Source organism: Chenopodium quinoa, unplaced genomic scaffold, assembly GCF_001683475.1.
Source record: "Chenopodium quinoa cultivar QQ74 unplaced genomic scaffold, ASM168347v1, whole genome shotgun sequence".
Classification (NCBI taxonomy): Eukaryota; Viridiplantae; Streptophyta; class Magnoliopsida; order Caryophyllales; family Amaranthaceae; genus Chenopodium; species Chenopodium quinoa.
Genome location: NW_018745523.1, coordinates 2123800 through 2146332, shown reverse-complemented (window position 1 = coordinate 2146332; position 22533 = coordinate 2123800). Strand labels below are relative to the sequence as shown.

The 22533-nt window shown below is 37.7% G+C and overlaps 2 protein-coding genes across 2 annotated transcripts; both read left to right on the top strand.

The window, feature by feature from the left end:
* The first annotated feature begins 1936 nt into the window (after positions 1-1936).
* LOC110715330 (probable inactive ATP-dependent zinc metalloprotease FTSHI 2, chloroplastic) lies at positions 1937-12594 on the top strand. Its single transcript, XM_021893895.1, has 12 exons — positions 1937-3706; positions 6822-6994; positions 7267-7368; positions 7474-7638; positions 7793-7933; positions 8631-8789; positions 8901-8986; positions 9597-9675; positions 10825-10947; positions 11131-11187; positions 11258-11505; positions 12025-12594. The coding sequence occupies exons 1-11, from the start codon at positions 2389-2391 to the stop codon at positions 11468-11470; spliced, it is 2616 nt and encodes an 871-aa protein (XP_021749587.1). The 5' UTR covers positions 1937-2388; the 3' UTR covers positions 11471-11505; positions 12025-12594.
* Positions 12595-14542: 1948 nt separating this feature from the next.
* LOC110715577 (early nodulin-like protein 1) lies at positions 14543-16872 on the top strand. The gene is made up of 2 exons (XM_021894164.1): positions 14543-15226; positions 16257-16872. Exons 1-2 carry the CDS (start codon positions 15031-15033, stop codon positions 16649-16651), a joined length of 591 nt encoding a protein of 196 aa, XP_021749856.1. The 5' UTR covers positions 14543-15030; the 3' UTR covers positions 16652-16872.
* Positions 16873-22533: the final 5661 nt, after the last annotated feature.

Sequence of the window (22533 nt, the reverse complement as noted above, 5' to 3'; positions counted from 1 at the left end):
ATTAGGCCAGATCAATAATCCTCTTAGGGGCTGGACATCCCGTCGAGGTAAATCCTTATCCAGTAGCGATTAAATACCCAGTTTTAGAAGAGACCTATAACCTGGGCTCTGATACCATGTTAAATTTAGAAACAATTTGATATGGGCGTGGGCAACCCGAACAAGGAGAAGGAGAGTTTGGTCCACAAACAAGGCTTTGGAGCTTCCATACTAAAACCAATTGGCAATAGTAGGAGGTACTCCTCTACCATATAAAGTGAAACCATCTCCCCTCTTTCTCCAATGTGGGACACTCATAAGTGGACTACAATGGGTTTCAACACCTATTCATATTGAGAGCGTGCACTCCTTAACTATTATATAATACTCCTTTTATCCCTATTTAGTTGACACACTTTAACTGACACAATGTTTTAAGCAAATTTATTTAACTTACTCGCATTATTTTATTACATGATATTCTCTCTGTTTCTAAAAGTTATTCTAAAAAAAGGTGGAGTTTTGAAATTACTCTAATATCATGTAACAAACTCCTTAAGCAATTCATTTTACCATACGATGCAATCATTCATGTTGCCAATTCATATTGTGAGTGTGTACACCTTTGATCCTTTATTGTTGTCCCTATTTAATTTACACACTTTAAATGACACAAAGTTTTAAGCAAATTTCATTAAATTACTCGCATTATTTTATTGTATAATATTCTCTATGTTTCTAAAATTTCTTCTCAAAAAAAGAAAACGTCTTGAGTTTTCAAACCTTTAGGAGAGGATGCCTATTCCAGGCGTTTTCACCTTAGATGTTCGAAAATCTCTAACATTTTGCCACAATCCAAATTTTATTTTAAAAAATGATATGATTTTAATGCCTGTGATGATCTAGCCCTCTGCTAATGGGGGTAGATGACTCGGTGGTGATTTGTTGAGAGGAGAAAATGTTAAAGTGAGTAAAAAAGCAATAAGTCTATTGTGCACCCTGGTCCACCTAAGATAGCTGGACCACAGGCGATTGTTCAGATTTTATTACCAAATGTTCAAAAGTATGGGCGTGGTGCAGTGTTCGGATTTTTTTTACAAAATGTTCAAAATTTGCAATTGTTCAGATTTATTACGAAATGTTTAAAAGTATAGTCACACATTGAGATTGTTAAGATATTTTTACTAAATGTTCAAAATTTGCGAGGTTCAGATTATTTTACTTAATGTTCAAATTTTGCAATTGTCCAGATTTTTTTTTACTAAATGTTCAAAAGTGTAGGCGTGGTCATTGTGATTGTTCAAATATTTTTACTAAATGTTCAAATTTACGATGTTCGGATTTTTTTTACTAAATGTTCAAAATTTGCAATTGTACAGATATTTTCACTAAATATTCAAAAATTTTGATGTTCAATTTTTTTTTAAAATTTTAAAAAAATATTCAAAATTTACAATTGTTCAGATTTTGTTTACTAAATGTTCAAAAGTATCAGGTAATCGATCAAAATATAACAGATGCGAATTAATCGATCGAATTAACTTCAACAAATTCAATATATTGATATTAGAACAATGATTTCATCTACAATTTCATCTTAAAATAAAAAAAAATACGTACACCTTAACGAGAACAGTAAAAAAAATCCGTTAACCGATTACGAATTGAAACCAATCAAATTAGTTTTCACAAATCCAATTGATATTAAAACAATTTTTTCATCCACAAGTTCATCTCAAAATCAAAAAATAAATTAACATTGATCACAATGAGTTCATAATAACAAACCTGGATTGATATCTTTGGGAATTGAAAATTGTTCCATCACGTTAAATGCAGAAATTTAATGGAAAAAAAAAATCAAAGAACAAAGGAGAGAGAAAATAAGAATTTGAAAAAAAAAACGAATGAAGTAATTCAATAAAGAAATAAAAAGATATTAGATTAAAAGAGAGAGAGAGAGAGTTTTTGTAAAAAAGGAAACAAAATTTTGTAAAGATGATGGGAAGAAGAATAAGAGAATGAAGTTGTGTTTCATTTATAGGGGTCTAGCTATTTTAGATGGACTAGGGTCCATAAAAGAATTTGCAGTAAAAAAGCACGTGAAGGTAAATTCGAGTAGTAATGTCATAATACGGGCGTTACCGATAAAACACGGGTAACGTTTTAAATCTTCAGCCCATGGAAAAAGGAATACTCGGCAGTTAAATTCTTGGATTTGCCTATCTCAATTTTTTCTGCAACGCCTATGCTTTCCTAAGCAGATGAAAACTGTCTGAAACTTCAATTTCACCAAAGCATGCTGTACCAATTTGCAATTACTTGGGCGCGCCTCAATCAAGTTTGTGTTCATTTCTCTCAATTCTATTTCATTCTTGTTAATTAGTAGTATAATTATTTGTAAATTTCATGGCTTTGATTAAACACCCATTTCCCTTGTTTAATTTTCCATCAAAATCCCAAAAACATAATTGCCCATTTCATGTACAACCTAGAATTTCATGTCAATTGTCTAAAAACTCACAAGATGATGACGAGAACAAGAAACCCAATAATGGGTTGGAACTACTTAAGTTGTCTGTCACTCTAACAGTGATTTCAACCGCGCTGCCACAACCGGCTGTGGCGGCGAAAGTGTCCGAAAAGAAGCGTAGTGCTAAGAAAACAGTAGAAGCATTGACCCCAGAACAGTTTAAATCATGGTCTCAGGGTTTGCCTGTAGTTAGAGATAGGTTACCCTTTACTGAGGTATTGAATTTGATGGAGGAGGGTAAGCTTAAGCATGTAATTAAGCCTACTAGTGCTGCATTAAGGCGAAAACCCGAGTGGGTTTTGGTTGTTTTGGATGATTCTAGGGTTTTCAGGACTGTGTTGCCCTCATTTGAGGGTAATCCTAACTTTTGGAGTAAATGGGATGAGTTGAAGATTGATTCATTTTGTGTGAATGCATATAGTCCACCGGTTAAGAAGCCGGAGATTCCTTCCCCATACTTGGGGTTCTTGTCGAAGGTACCCTTTTGGGTGATCAATTCATTTTTTAAAACGAAGCCACAGTCAAAGAAGGCTTTGGAGTTGAAGAAGATGAGGGAGGAGTTGAAGAGGCAGAGAAAAGAGGACATGAAGGCAATGAGGGAGGAGAGGGAGATGATGGAGAAGATGGTGAAACAGCAGAAGAAGATTGAGGAGAGAACCAAGAGAAGGGAATTGCAGAAGATGAAGCACGAACAGTCATTGCGTCAAGCTCGGAAGAATTATAGAGAAATGGGTTATATATGGATTTCTTTGGCTAGAGACAAAAATGTGGCTACTGCCCTTGGGGTTGTCTTCTTTATCATATTCTACCGGATAGTTGTTCTTAATTATAGGAAGCAAAGGAAGGATTATGAGGACAGAATAAAGATTGAGAAAGCCGAGGCAGAGGAAAGGAAAAAGATGAGGGAGCTAGAGAGGAAAATGCAAGGATTGGAGGGTGAAGATGAAGAAGGAGAAGAAGAGGGGAAGGGTGGTGAGCAAAACGCTTACATGAAGATGGCTTCACAGTTCATGAAGTCTGGTGCTCGTGTTCGTCGAGCACGCCATAAAAGACCACCTCAATTTTTGGAGAGAGATGTAGATGTGAAGTTTTCAGATGTTGCTGGGCTTGGTAAAATACGAATTGAGCTGGAAGAGATTGTTAAATTTTTCACACATGCAGAAATGTATCGCAGAAGAGGAGTGAAGATACCAGGTCTGATCTCTGCAAATTTCTTATGTCTTCCATTTTATATATACCTGAATTTTGTTGTTGCCAAAAGCCATGTAGTGGAAACTGGGTCTGTTGACTAAATCAGTTTTGCAGTGCCTTTTTTCTCTGTACCTCCTTTGGCTAATAACTTGGATTGCATTTCTCATATTAACTGAAAAATTACAAAACAAGGTCCTGTAATCCTTCCTCACACGCTGTGTGAAAGATCTTCATCTTCACCTGGATATGAGTCATATGACTGCTATCGCATAAATAGCTTGCGCTGTCATTTAACTTGTTTCTGTGCCTGTCAGTAAAAGACTAAAAGCTTCTGATTAAAGGTTTGTGGCAAACAAGTGGAAGTGAAAGCATTTTTATTTTTGGGTATTGTTATACGAGAATAGGCAGTGATGTTCTTTAGAGAAATTTAAAAAAGAAGCCTCAATATGAAATTTTGCAGGCAACCAGTGGGTGTTAAATGTATACCCCCTCAAGAGTTATTTGAGAATTGGCCTTCTGAAGGAAATTGTGGTGCACTATGTTTTGTCTAGCAGACCCCAAGCAGTTGATGTTCAACTTTCCTCTCTCCTTTGCCACCAGTTGTGTCACTTTTTCGTCCTTACGGTTTACATCCTAGCCGTTTTGGCCTTTCTTCCTTCTTTTCTCAGCTATTCTTTCCTTGTATAGCTGTTCTTCCTTTGTTTGCTTTATATTTATAACTTTATGGTCTGAAGTGCTTTATTTACTATCTAGAATTCTAGTTAATAAATACATTATCATCATCAATACTAGCAATCCACTAACTAAAATGCTCCTTTTCCACTGATCCATCCCCTCATGTTGATGTGTTTCTTTCAGAAAATATATAACTAGTACTTATACTGGCAGCACTTCTTATTCAGCTATTTTGTTTAGGAGGGCACACTGGTTATTCAGAAAGAGAGAGGGGGGGGGGGGGGGGGGGGGGGGGGGGGGGGAGGGGGTTCTTTGCATCTTCACTTCCCACCTGATTTACTACTAACTCTCTTTCGAATTTCTTTTAATACATTGTGAATCCATAGCCTTATGCAATTCAGAGGAAACGATTTTCTGAGTGGATTTAGATAACGTTAATTACACCTGCTGCTCTTATTAAAATGAGTTTTCTGGTTGCTAGATGCAATCAGCATATGTTTTTCTGTATCTTCCTGGAGTGCAAGACATACATTGATGGTGAAATGTGAAATTAGCCCTTTAGAGTCTATAGCGGTAGAAATGCATCTAATTTCCTAGCAAGCCTGTTGAGTAGAGTCCAAAGTGGTGCTATAACCACTGCCTTTTCCACTATTTTTTTGTGACTAAAAGCTTGGTTAGAACTTAGATCTGCCATTATTCTCCCAACTTATCACAGGATAGAAAAAAAAGCTGCCCACCACAGTATCTTCCACCTCTTATTCTTCACATGAAAGAAAAAAAAAGGGAAAATATAATACTCCACAAGATAGGTCCAAAAGTTTTCTTTTCTTTTTCCGAGGAGGTTTTCCTTGATCCAGGCTTTAAATCCCTCTGAGATCATTTGAGGGGGTTTTAGAAGATCCCATATCTCAGCTATAGGGAAGTGTTTCACTGGTTCAGATATATGTGGGCAAAAGATACAGTTAGTATTGAAATCAGGGATCCTGTTAGCAATGGTTTGAGCAGTAGGATTTCTGCTCCAATTCAACTGTTTGTCCAGAAAAACATTTTAATTTTGGGGTGTCAAGGAGATACCCATACCCATTCCCGCTCATCCCTGATTCCCTGCTGAGTGCTTACAGTCTAACACCATTATCTTTGATTGAGTAGTGCATTTCAAGGAAAATTTACCTTTGGAGACTAATTAGAGGATGTCTTTGATTGAGTAGTGCATTTCAAGGACATGATGTTCTTTATACTATGAAGAAATCCTAGAAATTTTCATGGACATATAACAGGTAGGCACAGAGGCTTTCATCTTATTTGGATAATCCCAGTCTAGTTACCATTTTGTTTTATGCAGTTGTATCTTTCTTATTCATTCCCCAGAATCTATTGTAGGCTCTTAAAGAAGAATTTGAACCCTTGTCAGTGCTTTTCCATGTATTGGAAGTCTTGTTGAAACTCCTGGGTTCATAATTTTCATTTCAATAGTTATCTTTGAGAAATTTTGTGTGCCTGAGTCTTATCAGCTTCAAGTCACAACTTTGCCAGACCAGATTGTTAGGTCTTTGCACTAGTGGAGCCCTAATCTCTTTTTTTTTTTTTTTTTTTTTTATTGGTTTGCAAATATGTCCCCTGGAAATCCAGTGAATTTTTTTTTTTTCCATTTGTATATCATTATATCAATACCTATATAATCTACCAGAAATTCTATCAAGATTATTCATGATTGGTCTAAGCTGATTGTATTGAGGAATTGATTGGAGAAGTATTTTGGTATGCTTTTCAGCCTTGACCAGCATTTTGACTTCCAAGATGAAGCTATGCTGTTTTTTTTTTTATTTTTTATTTTTTTAATTTCCCCCCCCCCCCTTTTAAGAGGGATGCTTGAGTAAGCTTTAAGTCTTCACATTCCTTGAAGTTATCAATTTTAGTTTGGGAGGAATTTGGGGGGGGGGGAAGTTGTTTTGCTCATTGAGGCATTCATTTTTTGGCTAGACTTCATAAAACAGGGGTCGAGATTTCACTTACTGCCAAACTGCATCAGAATCTTAAATTTCACTTCCCCTAACAGAAAGAAGTTATCCACAAACATAAATGCAATACTTCCTGACTACGCTTTGTAAAAGAGAAATGCTTTTAAGTTAAAGAGTCTTTCCATACAGAGAATAAGGACTTCTGGTGTTAGAATTACTCTGTGTCTTATTCTTCAAGATGCCTTAATTTCCTGAGGTTGACTTCCAAAATTCTATTTATGATTTCTTAATAGATATTCGATGGAAAGTATATAAAATATACGAGTTATGAATAAAATGTGACCATATCACTCAAACCTCCCGGTACCAAATAAAACATTTTTTTGCTTGTCCTTGGTTTCAGTTTCAATTGTTTAGTCATTTTAGTGCTTCACGTTGTTTCTTTTGTTAAACTGTTAATAAATTGCTGCATCAACTTCTTGAAGGTGGGATTCTTCTTTGTGGACCCCCTGGAGTCGGTAAGACACTGTTAGCAAAGGCTGTGGCTGGTGAAGCTGGTGTAAACTTCTTCTCTATATCTGCCTCTCAATTTGTGGAGATATACGTTGGTGTTGGTGCTTCTCGTGTTAGAGCACTTTACCAAGAAGCAAGAGATAATGTAAGTACATCTTTGTTACTTAAAGTCATACTCAAATTGAAGGTCCTTATTTTCTCTTGATTCTCCCAGAATGTGTTCTAGTACTAGCGCAAAACATGTTGACGGTTTTCACCCTCTTTTGTTATTATAAAAACTTTGTCTTTGTATTCTTACTAAAGTTCTCATTTCATATGTCTCGTGCTCATCTTTTCTGTTATAAGTGAGCAAGATTCGCAAAAGATTGAAAGATGAGCTAACAGTAACATGTCTGTAATGGTTTGGGACTTGGATAGGCTCCAGCTGTTGTCTTTATTGATGAATTGGATGCTGTTGGGAGGGAGCGCGGTCTCATAAAAGGTTCAGGTGGACAAGAGCGTGATGCTACTTTAAATCAGGTTTAGTTATCTTGTCCCACTTCCATAATGTTTGTTGAAGCAGAGACATGGAACTTTTCATGATACAGTTAGTTATTTATCTTCCTTTTTTTATATCAATGACAGCTCCTTGTGTGCTTGGATGGGTTTGAAGGCAGAGGGGAAGTGATAACTATTGCTTCGACAAATAGACCAGACATCTTAGATCCAGCACTTGTTAGGCCTGGTAGGTTTGACAGGAAGATACATATTCCAAAACCTAGTCTTCAAGGGCGTATCGAAATTCTAAAGGTGCATCAGATTTATTTTCGTATGTATTCATAAGCCAGATAATGTCAATCAAATCTACTTTGACAACGTGTGGCAATTTTAAAGCCGTTTGCCCTCTTGGAATAACCTTCTCCCCTTAACATCTACTTACTATTCTTATGTCTTCTGGACTTAGGTTCATGCTCGCAAGAAACCAATGGCAGAGGATGTGGACTATATGGCTGTTGCTAGTATGACTGATGGTATGGTAGGGGCAGAGCTTGCAAATATTATTGAGGTTGCTGCTATCAGTATGTTGCGTGATAGCAGAAGTGAGGTAATTTTATTCTTGGAAGCATTGGACTTTGATGGCTCATATTTTCCTTGCCAGTGAAAGTTTGCAGAAATGTGAATAAAGATCAGTTCTTTTATGAAACATTTCTTGGAAATTAGACACTAACTCCAAATACTGATTTGTTAGCTATTATAAAGAGAAGAAAATTTTATTATCCCATTGCCCTTCCTTTTTTTCCCTCCTCCCGAATAAAAATATAAGAGAAAAAAATCCATCACTCACCTATTTTGGAATACAGTCTTTTGCTTTCATGGCAACTGTATCACCCATGTACATTCCCCCTTGTAAAATTATTGGATTTCCCTATGTTTTAAGTCTGCATCAAAGTTAACTGAATTTTACTTGACAGCATTACCACCATATTTCGTTGTTAAATTCAAGATCAGTAAGAATGAAAGCAAAACTGAGAGGCACTTCCATGTTCCAACCTGTTAGGTTAACCTAAACTTGAGAACTTTGGATCTAGGTTTAGCCTTTTTTAATCAGAAAAGGATATGCATCAATTGTTTATTTAAACCCAAAGTGCACTGACTTAGCTGACTAGATTGACTTGAATGCACCTCTCCTAGTAACCTCCATTAAAATGTTACCAAGGTAGTGTTTGTAAAACTGCCCCAGTGAAGTTGGTCACTCTCTAGGTCTATAATCATTAGTCATTATTTTTCGTTGCGGTATGCAGATAACAACGGATGACTTGTTACAAGCTGCACAATTGGAAGAAAGAGGAATGATTGACAGGAAGGAGAGGAGTCCTGAAATGTGGAAGCGTGTAGCTCTCAATGAAGCAGCACAAGCTATAGCAGCTGTGAACTTTCCTGATCTTAGAAATATAGAATTTGTATGATCCTATCCTGGCTTTGTTTTTATCATTTTTCAAATATTATTCTCATTGATGAAGTTGTCTTCTCTGTCATGATATTGTATTAAAATTTTATATCTTTCCTGGCAGGTAAATATTGCTCCTAGGGCTGGCAGGGAACTTGGTTATGTTCGTTCTAAAATTGATCATATCAAATTTAAGGAGGGAATGCTAAGGTAGATTTCCCTCAGTACCACTATTCTGTAGTCATGGCTGTCCTTCCTGTATTTGGTATACAAGTCATACAATAGTGTACAACAACAAAACAGCAAATGTAGATCTTACTGTTGACAGTATAGAAAGATGTGGGTATACCTAGCTTTATACGAGGCTGTTTCTCAGATTCAACGTAAAAGAAATGTTGATGAAAGAAAACAATGATGGGCAGATAGTAGCAAATTTATGGTAAGAACTAAGAAGTGTAGTAAGTAGTAGTAGAACATAAATCTACAACCAAAGCATGAAAGCCAGAGAAAGGACCTATAAGATACTGTCTGGTTATGTATGTCTTTTGAGTTCTGGACTTTTGGTACCACCTATCTTGATTTGTATCTTCAATACAGCCATATTCTGGAATAAGCAGTTAGAACAATGAGAAATAAATAGTACTCTGTAATACAAAATTCATTTTGTGCAGTTATGTGCAACTCACAAGCAAACAGGTGTCTCAACTTATAGCTCATCTGACCTTCATTCATGGTGCCTTAAGATGCATATAGCTGATTTCAGAGTTGCAGTCTTCATTCAAAGAATCTACTCACCTTCTCTGTTATCTTCTTTATGCAGCCGGCAGTCTCTTTTGGATCACATTACAGTTCAGCTAGCATCTCGAGCAGCTGATGAGATATGGTATGGTGAAGATCAGGTGAGGGAAAATTAGCATGGCTTGTGTGATGTTTCTGAAATATCAAAATTCAAAAATATTCCTGCATTTTTCTAGGTTGTGCAAGTTTAAGTCTGTAGATTGTTAACTGCCACTCTTGTTGCCCATCTATGCTTTTTAGTGTTATGTCTTTTCTGTTAGGCTGTGATTATAGTAAGAATTAAGAAGTAAAGGTCAAGTTAGCAAGAATTTTAATTCAGTGTCCCATAGTTAAAAAGCTTCCTATCTGCAACTAATTTAGTTCTACTTTTCTCTTGTTTCATGATATGATGTTCAAGTGGCATGCTTGCTGTATCATAGATTAACTCCAAATCCATATAAAGTTTCCAGCCCAAGTAGTACTTTATTTGACGAAAGCCTCTTATTTCAGCAAATAGACATTTGTTAAATACAAATTTTTGATGGAGCATTATGCTGTGAGAAAATAATTAGCTTTCTTGGTAAAGCTAATTATGGGGGATTTGCTGTTGGATGGCAAATAGACTCTAGATACTCTAAACTTGCAGTGCAGTCTTGTATACTTAAGATTATAAAAGGTTCTGGAATTTAGTGCTTTGCTATGGTTTAGCCTGTCTGCACTGTACTTATTTAAAAATAAGTGTGGCACTTGAGATTTGGCACAAATGTGAAAACACTGCTGGGAAAGTGAGAGGTTCTTTGAGTGATTGAGTCACCAGGCCATTGATAAGTTGACGGGAACATTGCTAATGTATTTCTTCTATTCTTTTCTTCATGAATGTCAGTCTCTTTCTGAACTTCTAGTTTTGTACATCTGGACGAATGTTAATTTGTGTTGTGCATGGATGATACTGCTTAATACTATTTCTCAATTCACTGGACTTCAAATCAAATTCCCAAGGGCTAGGGAAGAGTTTTTTTTTTTTTTTTTTTAAAAGCTACAAAGGCATTACAAATTACAAAAGGGGAAGGGGATTTGAACCTGTGACCTAACGTACACAAGCCCTCGGTCTGGCAAGGGAAGAAGATGATGTGGTAGAGTGTTGTTATAAAAATATCTGGTGTCTGGTTTATAATGTGTATCCTTCTTGATATCTGCTTGCTAGCTTACTAACTTTTGTTTCTTCTGCCCTCCTTGGTAGATATGACTCTAACTGCACTGAACTCTTGCAGTTGAGCACTATATGGGCTGAAACAGCCGATAATGCCCGGTCAGCAGCTCGTACTTTTGTTCTTGGTGGCCTGTCTGAAAAACATCATGGTTTAAACAACTTCTGGGTTTCTGAAAAAATTGATGTAAGCATTCCCAACAGTTGCTTATTACTTTTTGACTAAAGCTCAGTTTTTAGCAGTGTGTTGAACCAAATAAAATTGAGACCAGGTCCCAACTTTAAAAAAAAAAAAAGAAGGGATAACCTGCTTATTCCTGTTTTCGGTATATGTGTCTAATGGTTTGATTAATACATTGCCAATTATCAGGACATTGATCTGGAGGCACTAAGGATAGTCAACTTATGTTATGAACGTGTTAAGAAGGTACAGTAGATGAGTGTTGATTGTGTTATCTATTGGCTGGTTCTATTGTATGACTATTTGTTCTTGTCAGATCTTGCAACGTAACCGGAAGCTTGTGGATGTTGTGGTTGATGTACTCATACAGAAGAAAAGTTTGGCAAAGAAAGAATTTTTTGACCTTGTTGAGATGCATGGATCCCTTGAACCCATGGCACCAAGTATTCTTGATATTAGAGCTGAGAAACGTAAGCTGCTCCAAGAAACGATTTCAAATCAGAAAGCTGCTATTGCTAGCAAAGTTTAAGTGAGAAACTTATAGGACCTTCTGTCTGCTTTCAGGTGATTATTTTTTTCGACTATTTCTTGTCATCATGGATTCTATTTTTTCCTTTGATCATTTATCTTTCAAGGGTCAATGAAAAACAACCTTTCTTTTTTCTGGGGGATAAAGTACATCTGTACATCAGAGTATCAGACCCATCTGGCCCAATGTACTCGATCTCCAACCCAGGGAAGATTATTGGCTGGCTTATTTTGTTCTGAAAATTAATGATGAAAAAGAAAAGAAAAAGAAATTTAATCTTCTTTCTTTAGAAGATTGTTTAGTTGCCAACATTTTCCCATCTATCATCTTAGCTTTACTTGTAATCTATGGAGTACTTGTATGCGAGTATATAAAATGATAATATTTCAGTTGGTTACTTGGTTATCAATTATATTTATTACCTAGTTGTTAGTATTATGCTAATCAAAGGAAATATGACTTGCATTTTGTTTGCATTAAGCTGTGCATAACTGGCTGAACTGAGACTGAAAGTTAACATTTTTTTTAATACTCTGTAAACCTGTTCTCGGCAGGATTGGAGGAGGCGATCTTCAGATCACGAAATCTCTTGTTTGTTTGCTTGAGCAGAACAACTCAGTATTTGATGGTTGTCGTCAAATTCAGAGCGCTGGACCATGGTTGTGTGCTGCTCCTATCTAAATGCCTTATTGTCAGTTGCTGCAGGACATGTACTTCGCCGTTTATGGACTTTCTCTGCAGCTTCAGCGGAGATGCCTTGCTCCTGGTTTGAAAGAGTGGATGTTGGTCAACTGCAGATAGGCGGGCAGCAAAAATGACGTCAGATTTTGCAAAACTTCAAATTTTGCCTTTTTGTATATGAAAGAGCTTCTATTTTTTTTACCCTTCAGAGGATATAGGAGGTGTTTTCTTTTTGTTCCTCTTTTTGACCTGTTGATGATATTGCTATAATCCCTTGGGAAGTCTAATAAATCCATCTAAAATTTTAGTTTTGTAATATCAGCAAGTCAGTAACACTGCACTTTATTGTTTTTTCCCTCATAATTCGAGTTTGTAAAACTAGTAAAAAGAAAGTTTTTGGTGTGGTGAACCCCCTGTGTTTATATGGACCTAACTTTGGGGTGTGTAGTGTGTTCGCGTTGAGCAAATAACTTCTGTACTAATTTTAAATATTAGCCTTGTTGAAAGTACTGTGAAATACTAGCATTTATTTTATGGGATAGTTGAGCTTGCATGCCATGGCACAGCAAATGGGCTACAAACAAACCTCTAATGAATGTGGTAACTCAAGCTACCCCAGAATCCCGGGTTAGCATGCAGGGGCGACAGTAGAAGAACCGTGGGAGCAAGACAAGGGTGGAGATGCGATATTATTTCACCCTATCTAGCTGAAGAATGTGTAGATCCAGATTCACCCAAAGGCTAAGTTCACAATTCAATCAGTGATGAGTATTATGAGACATGATAGTTATGTAATTGACGATGAATGCAGGGATAGTGTTTGGAGTGCACTAATACGGGCAGCAGAGAGCTTGAGCCCTTCTTTGGCCTGCTTTGCATGATCGATTGCTAGGGAATTGTAATCGATTCACAAGACAAAAGACGAATGAACCAAAATGTTTCATCTGTGGAGCGCTAGAAGAAACTTCATTTCAAAAGAGTAGGAATGCAAGATATTAGAAGAGATACTCACTTTTGATACTGCTTGGTTCCTTTTTTCTTGGAAATTTCTTCATTTTGAAAAAATATAAAATAAAAGCTTTTGGCTTATTTTGTAACCTAAATTTAGTCCGTCGAATTAATAATAATAAAGCTAAATTTTTAGTAATATTCATTTCACCTATTTGTGTCAGTGTTAAATTACTTCAATATACATAAGCCATAATGCATATAAAGCGTTACCCTCCGTATAATACATTTTCTTAAGATGATGGGTATAATTCCAGGAATTTATAACAAAATAACGACGTGTTAATTGATATTATCCATGCTTAATAATTCTTAATATTTTCATTTATATTTCTTTTCAAATGCAGCCCCTGCATTTATCATTTTCCAACAATTAATCCTAATATAGTAGTATGTTTTTTTTCAACTGAGCATTTAAAGTTTAAAGCTTTTGACTATTGTGTGCTCTACCTCAAATTATTTCTGTATTTAAATTTTTTTTTTATTTACACAAAGAGTTATTATTATTTTGAAAATTACTCCATACCTTGTACCTCGTATATCATATAACTATACAAGTAATCGAGTACGGAGTATTATACTCTGTATATTCTAAAATATAAACTACAATACTCCGTATGCATTTTCTTTTAAACTATTGAACTTTTTTTTTTTTTTTTTTTTTTTTTTTTTTTTTTTTTTCATTTTTGGTGTTTAGAGAGCCGCAAAGGCGAGGGTGAGAATCGATCCCATGATCTCCTGGAACCGGGAGGGAAGCTCTTACCACTTGAGCAATCCCTCACTCTTACTTTTTTTTTTTTGACGGGTCCCTCACTCTTACTTATTTACTAGCTTAATAAACTATTGAACTTAATTTATTTGAAACAAGTGAAAATAAGATGAAATTAAATGTCATGAGTTGAATATGAAAATAAAATTATACTCCGTATTTGTCATAAAAAAAATACTCCGTATTATAACTTGTAAAATACGGAGTAATTAGATATGTAACAAATCAATTTCATATATATCCAATTGTCATCACAATATATTATCCACCAAATCATATGCCAAGGATATAAACCTACCTATATCTATAGGCTAATTGACAATTACTAGATTTTCCTTAAGAGTTATAACTAATACCCTACCAATTTAGAAAGCAAATCAAATATCTATAAAAAAAAGAAAACAAATCAAATTCTTGTCTCTGATTTTTTTTTATAAAGATAAATAATCTTTAAATAATTATTCACAATAAATCATAATCCTACAATCTACTAGTTAGGAAATGAATATATTAATTTTAATCATCATTATGTCTATTAAGTGATTTAACAATATCAAAAGAGCATAATAATCGTTATGAATGGAAATGGAATCAAATAATTGTGAGAAGTAAATGCATACAATGATGATATTAGTGTTATTTATTTATTTATTACTCCATTTTTTTAAACCTATGAAATTGGAATAAAAGTTACAATGATCAACGAATACATTATCATCAACAAATTTTTTTTATAAGAAAAAAAAAAAATCAAAGAAAAGATAGTACTCCGTACTAGTGTTGAAAAGATAAGTATTGGAAGTTTGAATGGTAAATAATTTTCAAACGGTAAAAATTCAACGCACCTATACTCTATACACGTTGATTCCCAAAGATTGAGTCAAATTAGTCAATAACAATATTAATTACCCCCACATTATTATTAACTTCTCCCACGTCCCTTAATATCCTCTCTTTTTATTATTCTAACCGTTTCATTCCCTTTTAACCCTCCTATATATATAACCTTTACTAGCCCACCTATTTTTCATTAATATTCATATTTTCATTCTTATTATTCCTCAAAAAACTTTGATATTTTTACTGAGTTAAATTATTAAAAATGATGAAGGTTAATATGGGATTTGCTTCACTAATCATGATTAGTGTGATAATTGGGATGCAATTAGGTGTTGTGGATTGTTTTAAGAGTTTTGAAGTAGGTGGTAATCTTACTTGGCGTGTTCCTGATGGAAATGATACTGATTTCTTTCATCATTGGGCTTCTTCTCAACGATTTCATATTGGAGATTCTCTACGTATGTTTTTATTTTATTTTATTATTTAATTTAAATTCATCTAATTTTTTTTATTCATAATTTAATATGTTAATTGTATCATCATACCATTTTTTTCACTTTATTATACCACTATATGTTGAATGTTTTAAATTGAAAGTTTTATCATACATGTGATATAATTTCTAATAAATTGGGGTTTATGTGCTTTTTGTTATGATTTTTTTTCTTTTCTTTTTTTTCCCTAATTTTAATTAATGGCAAGTTATAATTTTTTCATTTTGTTTAGAATGTATCATTTATTTATTAATAATCTTCCTAAAAGGATCCATTGAAATTAATTATGACTACATATTTTGAAATCATAAAACAAATAACCAAAATCTTTCTTATGTAACATAGCATGCTTGAGAGTTTGAATTGTTTAGGGTTTATATGCTTTGTTATGAGTTAATGATTTTATTTTTTAAATCTGAAGTTTTAATTTATTATTTGTTCATTTCGTATACCAAGCATATATTTCTTTGATAATAAGTCAAGAATAAAAGTGTAAAACTGTTTGTAATGACTAATAGAGAGTATAGAATAGGGTTTATATGTAAAAAGTATGAACTTTTTATTGGTTCCTTATTGGTTTAGATTAGGGTTTATATGTTTTACTTTGTTCTGAGTTTATCAATTTTTCTATCGAAATAAGTTTTAGTTTGTTACGAGTTTATCAATTTTTCTAATGTGCTCAATTTTTTAAAGTGTACTCCGTATGTATTTTAATAAAACAAAAGGGATGAATTGAAATCAGTTGAGATTACTACTTTTAAATCAATTGAAAATATGATTTTTAAATTCTTAGCCCCAAGATTTATTGTAATCAAATGTTATAAAATTAAAGGATTTATTGAAATCAATTGAGATTATGATTTTTTAATTCTTAGAACCTGATTTTTATTTTTTAAACTTTTGATTTGATTTGATTTTTGTATTTTTGGTAATGAAATAATTCTTTTATGTAATATATTATGAGATACTTTTTCTTTTATTTTTGGTGGTGCAGATTTTCAATACAAGAATGATTCAGTTCTAATAGTAGACAGATATGGCTACTATCACTGTAACAAAACCAACACCACTGGTACTTACACCGACGGCAACACCGTGATTAAGCTCGAACGTCCAGGATACTTCTACTTCATTAGTGGGAATGAAGAGCATTGCAAAAAAGGGCAACGATTGACCGTTGATGTCATTTCTCCACATTCACCTCCACCTGGTTCGCACGGTCAGCCAGCCAAGGCTCCTGCACCCTCAGTCGAGTCACCTACACCAACAGTCGAGTCACCTGCACCAACAGCCGATTCTCCAGCACCAACGGCCAATCCTAACTCGGTTTCTCAACTTCAAGTTTCGGCTCTTGTAGGGCTAGTTGCTACTTCTTTGTTCTTTGTTTGATAATATGCAATGAGGAAATTAAATGTAGGGAGATTGGAACCATTTTTAAATTGTATGTTACTTTGAAAAAAAAATATTATGCTTGTTGCATTGCTAGTATTCTAGTATTGCTATTGTGTAGCTAAATATGAACTTATGATTTTTCTTGGTATGTTTTAGGGTTTATATTGTTGATTAATTAAACACATTCAAATATTTTATAATGTTAGTTTTGCATTTGGTGCTCCTTTGAAATCTTTGGTTTATAATGTTTTAGTATAATTGATGTTGAAGTGTTAATTATTACTCTGTGTTCATTAAATTTTAAGTATGGTTGCGTAGACTCAAATATGTCTTATTAGTTGTGCTTAAATTACAATTATGTTTGAGATTATATACAAAATAATAAAGCATAAAGGGCAATTAATAATATTGGGTAGTGTTTGTTTGAGAAAGAGGGCAATTTGATTAAAAAAAAACTACTCCGCAATTTTTTGCACAAAACCAGCTTTTTTATATATATATTTTGCAATGAGACACCGTAATCAATTTTTTTTTTTTTGCAAATCAATCTCTTCATGTTGGAAAATGAGGTTTGACCCTATTTTCTGACGTTGAGTACCCCAATTAACCTAAGAAACCACCTCTCCCTAGTCTAATTCACGAAATCACCACCTCCGTCCTTAGCTCCACCCACTAAACCGCCTCTCCTCCTCGTCCCTACTAATGAAATCGAACTCTCTTCTTTACACCACCTCGCAAAATCTGGATTTAGGGTGGTGGGTGCCGACGCTAATAATGGAGGGGAAATGGGTGGCTAGGGCTATAAAGGAGGGTTTAGGGTGGTCAATGTTGTTAATTAAAGGGGTGTGTTCAGGGTAGTCAACACCGTTAGAGGGGTGTGTTTAGGATGGTTAACACCATGAAAGGGTGGTTGTGTGGGTGGGGTTGGGGAGGGAGGTGGTTTCATGGGGTTGGGGAGAGAGGTGGTCTCGTGGGTGGATTGGGGTAGCCAGCGCCTGAATATGGGGTCAAACCTCAATTTTCGGCATAAAGGTATTGATTTGCAAAAAAAAAAAAAAAAAAAAAAAAAAAAAACTATTAAGGTGTGTCATGGCAAAAAAAAAAAAAATATTATAAGGTGGTTTTGTGCAAAAAATTGTTTATAAAAGATGGTTTTTTGCAAAATTTCCTTTTTTTAATAAATAACTTTTAAATCTGATTCACACTAATTTATTGTGACCCTCAAATTAAGAAACACTAGAAAAAGGATATTGCTAACGGACGCTCTCAGAGAGATAGATAAGAATTTAAAATACATTTTAAAGTGGTATTTGTTTCGGGGTTTTCTGATGTCCGGCGGGAGAGTTACAATTCTGAGACTGGAACCGGACGCCTGTACCTGCAAAACAAACGGATGCTCCGGACGATTGGAGATCCGCCTCCGACGGTCAAGTTAGTACTTGATTAAGGAGTAATTAATGCGGAAATAAAAGTTATTGGGTCTCTCTAGGTGAGAGTGTTAAATGAGCGTAATCCCCCTTAATGAGGATTAATGGGCATATTTATATGCCTTGGGATGCGTGCCAGTACTAGGTTTAGGTTAAACCTAAGGCTGACTGGGCCTCCCACAATGACTGGGCCTTGCTGGCCGGTTTTCCCATTTGGCATGGGTGGACACGTGTCACATTGCAATTGGTCCAAGGAGGACGAATCTCTTGATGACACGTGGCAGGCTCCTATTGGCCTACATGAAGGACACGTGGCGAAACCTGGCTGGCCCACGTGTCGGATGCTGATTGGTGGATAAAAATCCCCTAATCATTTGCCCCTCACAGGTGGCACGTGACTGGTCACGTGTTACCTGTGACAGGTGTCGCACCGTGACAGGCGACGGCCTGCTACGGGTGTCACTCGGTGAAAGGCCGAGAGATTCTCCCGCCCAAATTTTGAATTTTGGAAGTGACCCTTCGCCTTCTCACTTTGCCTATATAAGGGTGTGTTGACTTCAGTCATTTTCACACTTGAGAACTTTTTAGAAAGAACATTCGGACCCTTGAACTTGCTCTGACATTCCGGACTCTTTCTGCCTACCGCCTGCTCTGACAAGCCAGCTATTCAGGATTTTCAGAACTCCGTCAACTTCACTCGTTCAGGTAACCGTCGGTTCTCTTACTCTTAATTTTCTCTTTATTTTATTCTTTTTTGAAATGGCACCACGGAAGCACACGACACGACCTAGGTTAGTGATCAGCCGGTCACTGGGGACGGCTGAATCTAGGACTAGGAGTGCCGCCTTCCCTTTTCCGGACCCATCTTTGCCCTTTATAAAAAGTCCGACTGTCTCTGTGTCTATGCAGAACATGATGGCCAGAACAAAAAGAACTGCTAGGATCTCGAACTCAGACGGCTCCTCCCACAGGGTGCCGATTAGTGAAACATCTGACCAGGCGCCAGATGTGGAAGTGAACCAAGGCGGCTTGACAGCCGACAGTTCTGAGGGAGGGGTCAAGGTGACCCCTTCCCATTTTACAGTTGACACGTCTACATTCTCTCCTACTCCTTTTGAAGGAGAGAAGGCGGGCCCCTCTGGGAGAGAGGAGGAGTCGTCCTCTTCGGACTCGTCAGAGGACGAATCCGAGTCTAGTTCTTCTGGTCATGCTTCTCTGGACACGGAAGAGAAAAACAACCGCCTACAAGAGGCGAGGCTTTCTCACGCAGTTGAGAAGGGGGACAATTGGGCGGAGCCATCCGCCTCTTACCGAGAGCAAAATACCCCTTACTACTGCACTGTCCCACGGGGTCGGATCACGGCCATGCAAGAGAGAGTGGGGAGCTTTATTGCGAACCACACAATGGGCCTCGGCTTTTTAGTTTTCGTGCCGGATCCAGAAGACACAGTCGTCTGGCCGGCTGGTACTAGTTATGATAGCGCCTGCTTTGGCTGCTACGAGGCGGCCATCAGGGCTGGGCTGCGCTTCCCACTACATCCGGCTGTTCAATGGATCTTGGATGGGTATGAGTTGGGGTTATAGCAGTTAGCCCCAAACTCCTGGGTCAACGTACTCGGCTATGTGGCCGGGTGCAAACTGCACGGGGTGGAGCCAAACTTCGAGGCTTTCGCCCATATGAACTACCTCAGCCGGACCCCTAAGGCAGGCGGTACCGGCTGGTATCAATTGACGAGCCACAGAGGCTACCTCATGACAAGAGGTAAAGCAAACAAGTGGAAGGATTGGCGAAGCACCTTCCTTATCATTGAAAGTTCAGACACAGAGCTGAACAAGCGCTTCAACAGGTGGAACAGGAATCCGCCTGTTCTTGCAGGCGGCCGAAGCATGCCGCCTGTTCCCCCTAAAGCCAAGAAAGAGATCCTGGATAAATGACTCTTTAAAGTAGAGTCGAGGGTCGACTCTAATACAGGGGTACGAGAGCAAGTACCCCTGCACTGCGTCCCGAGCTTCAAATGGCTCTATGACGAGTACTTTTTGGCCGCCTGTGGCCTTAGCAGTCGGTGTTCAAGAGGTAGTCGGCCTGTCGAATACTCTTTTTTTGCCATGAGTTACTGTTTATCTTTCTATTAACTTGGTATCTTGTCTTTGTAGCGAACGCCATGAGCAAGATCACCGCTTCCAAGACTGCGGCGGCCATATTGCGAGCCTCTATTATGCAACAATCCTCAACCAACTCCCCCAACAAGGGGGCGCCCCTGGTGAGCTCCGAACCTTTCACTCTCTTTTTGGGGTTGGGTTTATGCATATACTGGCCGAGTGTTTTTTTTTTTTTTTTTTTTTTTCAGACGGGCACTCCAAGAACCTCTTCTTCCCAACAGCCGGACTCCAAGACCCGGAGGACGAATGTTGCGAGCTCTCCTGGTACTGCCAGGAAACATGCGGCGGCTGAGAAACAGTCGTCCACTCCTTCTAAAACTCCAATCGGGCCGCCTAGAAGAATGAAGTTGTCCTTGTGAATTTAGACTTGCGCCCTTCTTTACTAGGTCTAACCCGTTTGATTATGCTTGATGCAGTCGGCTCTCAGGAGCCAGACTTGGTCGAGGTGGCCAAGTCTATGATCAAAGCCGTCCCTCCGGCTGAGAGGGAGGCGGTCAGGGGTGTCGGCACCCTTGACCTAGACGGGATTGCAGGGGTCCTTGCTGAGGTATACTTAGCATATTTTTGGTTATTTAAATTCCAGGACGCCTGTTTTTTGTTTGAAAACTGACGCATGTTCCCTTTTACTTAGGCCCTGCTCCGAGTGAACGACCTTCGCAAGCCGCTTGACAGGAAGAACAAAGAGGTAAAGGCTGCAAAAGCTATGGCCGCCTCTGACTGTGATAAGGCAATGTTTCAAATTGCCCAAAATGAGATTTTGACAATTGATATTCTTTATTATCGGGCGCAGGCTACTTCTGCTATCCGGGCTCAGTTAGAGGCGGCCCAGAAGAAAAATAATGAGCTGGAGGCGACCATCAACAATCTCAAGGCCGAGCTGAGACCTCTTCGCCAAAAAATGTCCTCATACGACACCTTGGAGAAATCCTTGGCACACGTTAAGGAACGCCTGGTGACCCAGGAGAAGAGTCTTACTCAGGAGCTCTCGGCAAAGGCCGAGCAAGAAAAGAAGGAGCTGGTCCGAGAGATGATGGAAGACTCTGCTCAGATCCAGCGCCTGACCTGGGGCCGCCTCTTCCCCAATGCCGACTTTTCCTCATGGGAAAAAACGTACCGCCAGTGTTCTAATAGATATAATCAAGAGATCCTGGCGGCTGCTGAGGACGAGGCGTTAGAGGAGGAGGAGCCGGTAGTGGCGCTTGTGCCGCTTGGGGTGGATGCATCGAAGAAGGATGCAGCTGAAGCCGAGTCCAGCAAAAAAAGTGCTGACCAGGCGGCAGCTGCTATTATTGAAGATCTGCCCCCTTCTTAAGCTTTATGTCTTCTTTTTACGGCCTGCGTGCCGTTTGTTTCTGTTTACCCGGCCAGGGGGCCGGGGTTTTGAATATTTTGCCGGTCTTAATGACCGGCTTCTTTTTGTATCTTTTACCCGGCCAAGGGGCCGGGGGTATGAATATTTATGCCGGTCCTTCTAGCCGGCTGTTAATATAACTCAGGCGACCATTATTTTAGGTCGCCTTTTTTCCAAAATGTTTCGAATTTGTTTCGACTTTGCTAAGTATCGAAACTCTGATATCCAATTGCATACTATACCGACTGTTTTGCATGGCCGATAGTTGCGGACAGGTACGAGGTAGTTAGTCACGCCACCTATGCCCCTAGACGACTGGTTGTCTGTTTCCAGGCTAAGCGATCAGTCGGCCACTTTAAAGACTGGATCCCCTTCAACCAAGTAGGAAGGTGGTTTCCTACCTGCCTTGTTAATTTTTAAGGAGTGACCAAGTAAACATGATTGTTACCTAGTCGCCGAGTGACTGAGTAGTAGAGGTTTCAAGCGGTGGGTACCGGTTGTTCCCCTTTATTCGCCAATGTTTGTTGGCTATTAACTCATAAGATACCGACTGTTCTTATCCCAAGTAGTTCAGTCGGTTGGTTGACACGGATGGTTACTGCGAACACTTGTTTGACCTGATTAGTCAGTTAAGTGAGAGGTATCCTTGTCCGGGAAACGGCTACGTGGTTGTCTTGGTTAGACAGTCGTATAGGTGCCGTGTAATGATTTTATAGAACAATGTTCCACCCAAAAGGGAGCTGCTCTCTGCGACGAATTTCATCCGGATGGATGCCGTCGGACGCCTGCTATAGTGTTGGGACAGGTCGATTTAAACTTATATTTTGATCAGTTGGCTTGGCGCCTGGTCTGATCATTTCAGCCATGAGCCTTTGATAGTTCTTGGTGAACTGTGTTATGGGAGAGTAGCCGGTTGTGTAGAACAAGCGGCGTGCCCCTCT

Excerpts from the sequence above, each read along its gene's own strand:
- LOC110715330 (XM_021893895.1), top strand. The coding sequence starts at position 2,389 with ATGGCTTTGATTAAACACCCATTTCCCTTGTTTAATTTTCCATCAAAA. Across the intron at positions 6,995-7,266 it reads ACCAAGAAGCAAGAGATAAT|GCTCCAGCTGTTGTCTTTAT; the intron begins GTAAGTACATCT and ends GGACTTGGATAG. Across the intron at positions 8,987-9,596 it reads TTTAAGGAGGGAATGCTAAG|CCGGCAGTCTCTTTTGGATC; the intron begins GTAGATTTCCCT and ends TTCTTTATGCAG.
- LOC110715577 (XM_021894164.1), top strand. The coding sequence starts at position 15,031 with ATGATGAAGGTTAATATGGGATTTGCTTCACTAATCATGATTAGTGTG. Across the intron at positions 15,227-16,256 it reads TCATATTGGAGATTCTCTAC|ATTTTCAATACAAGAATGAT; the intron begins GTATGTTTTTAT and ends TTGGTGGTGCAG.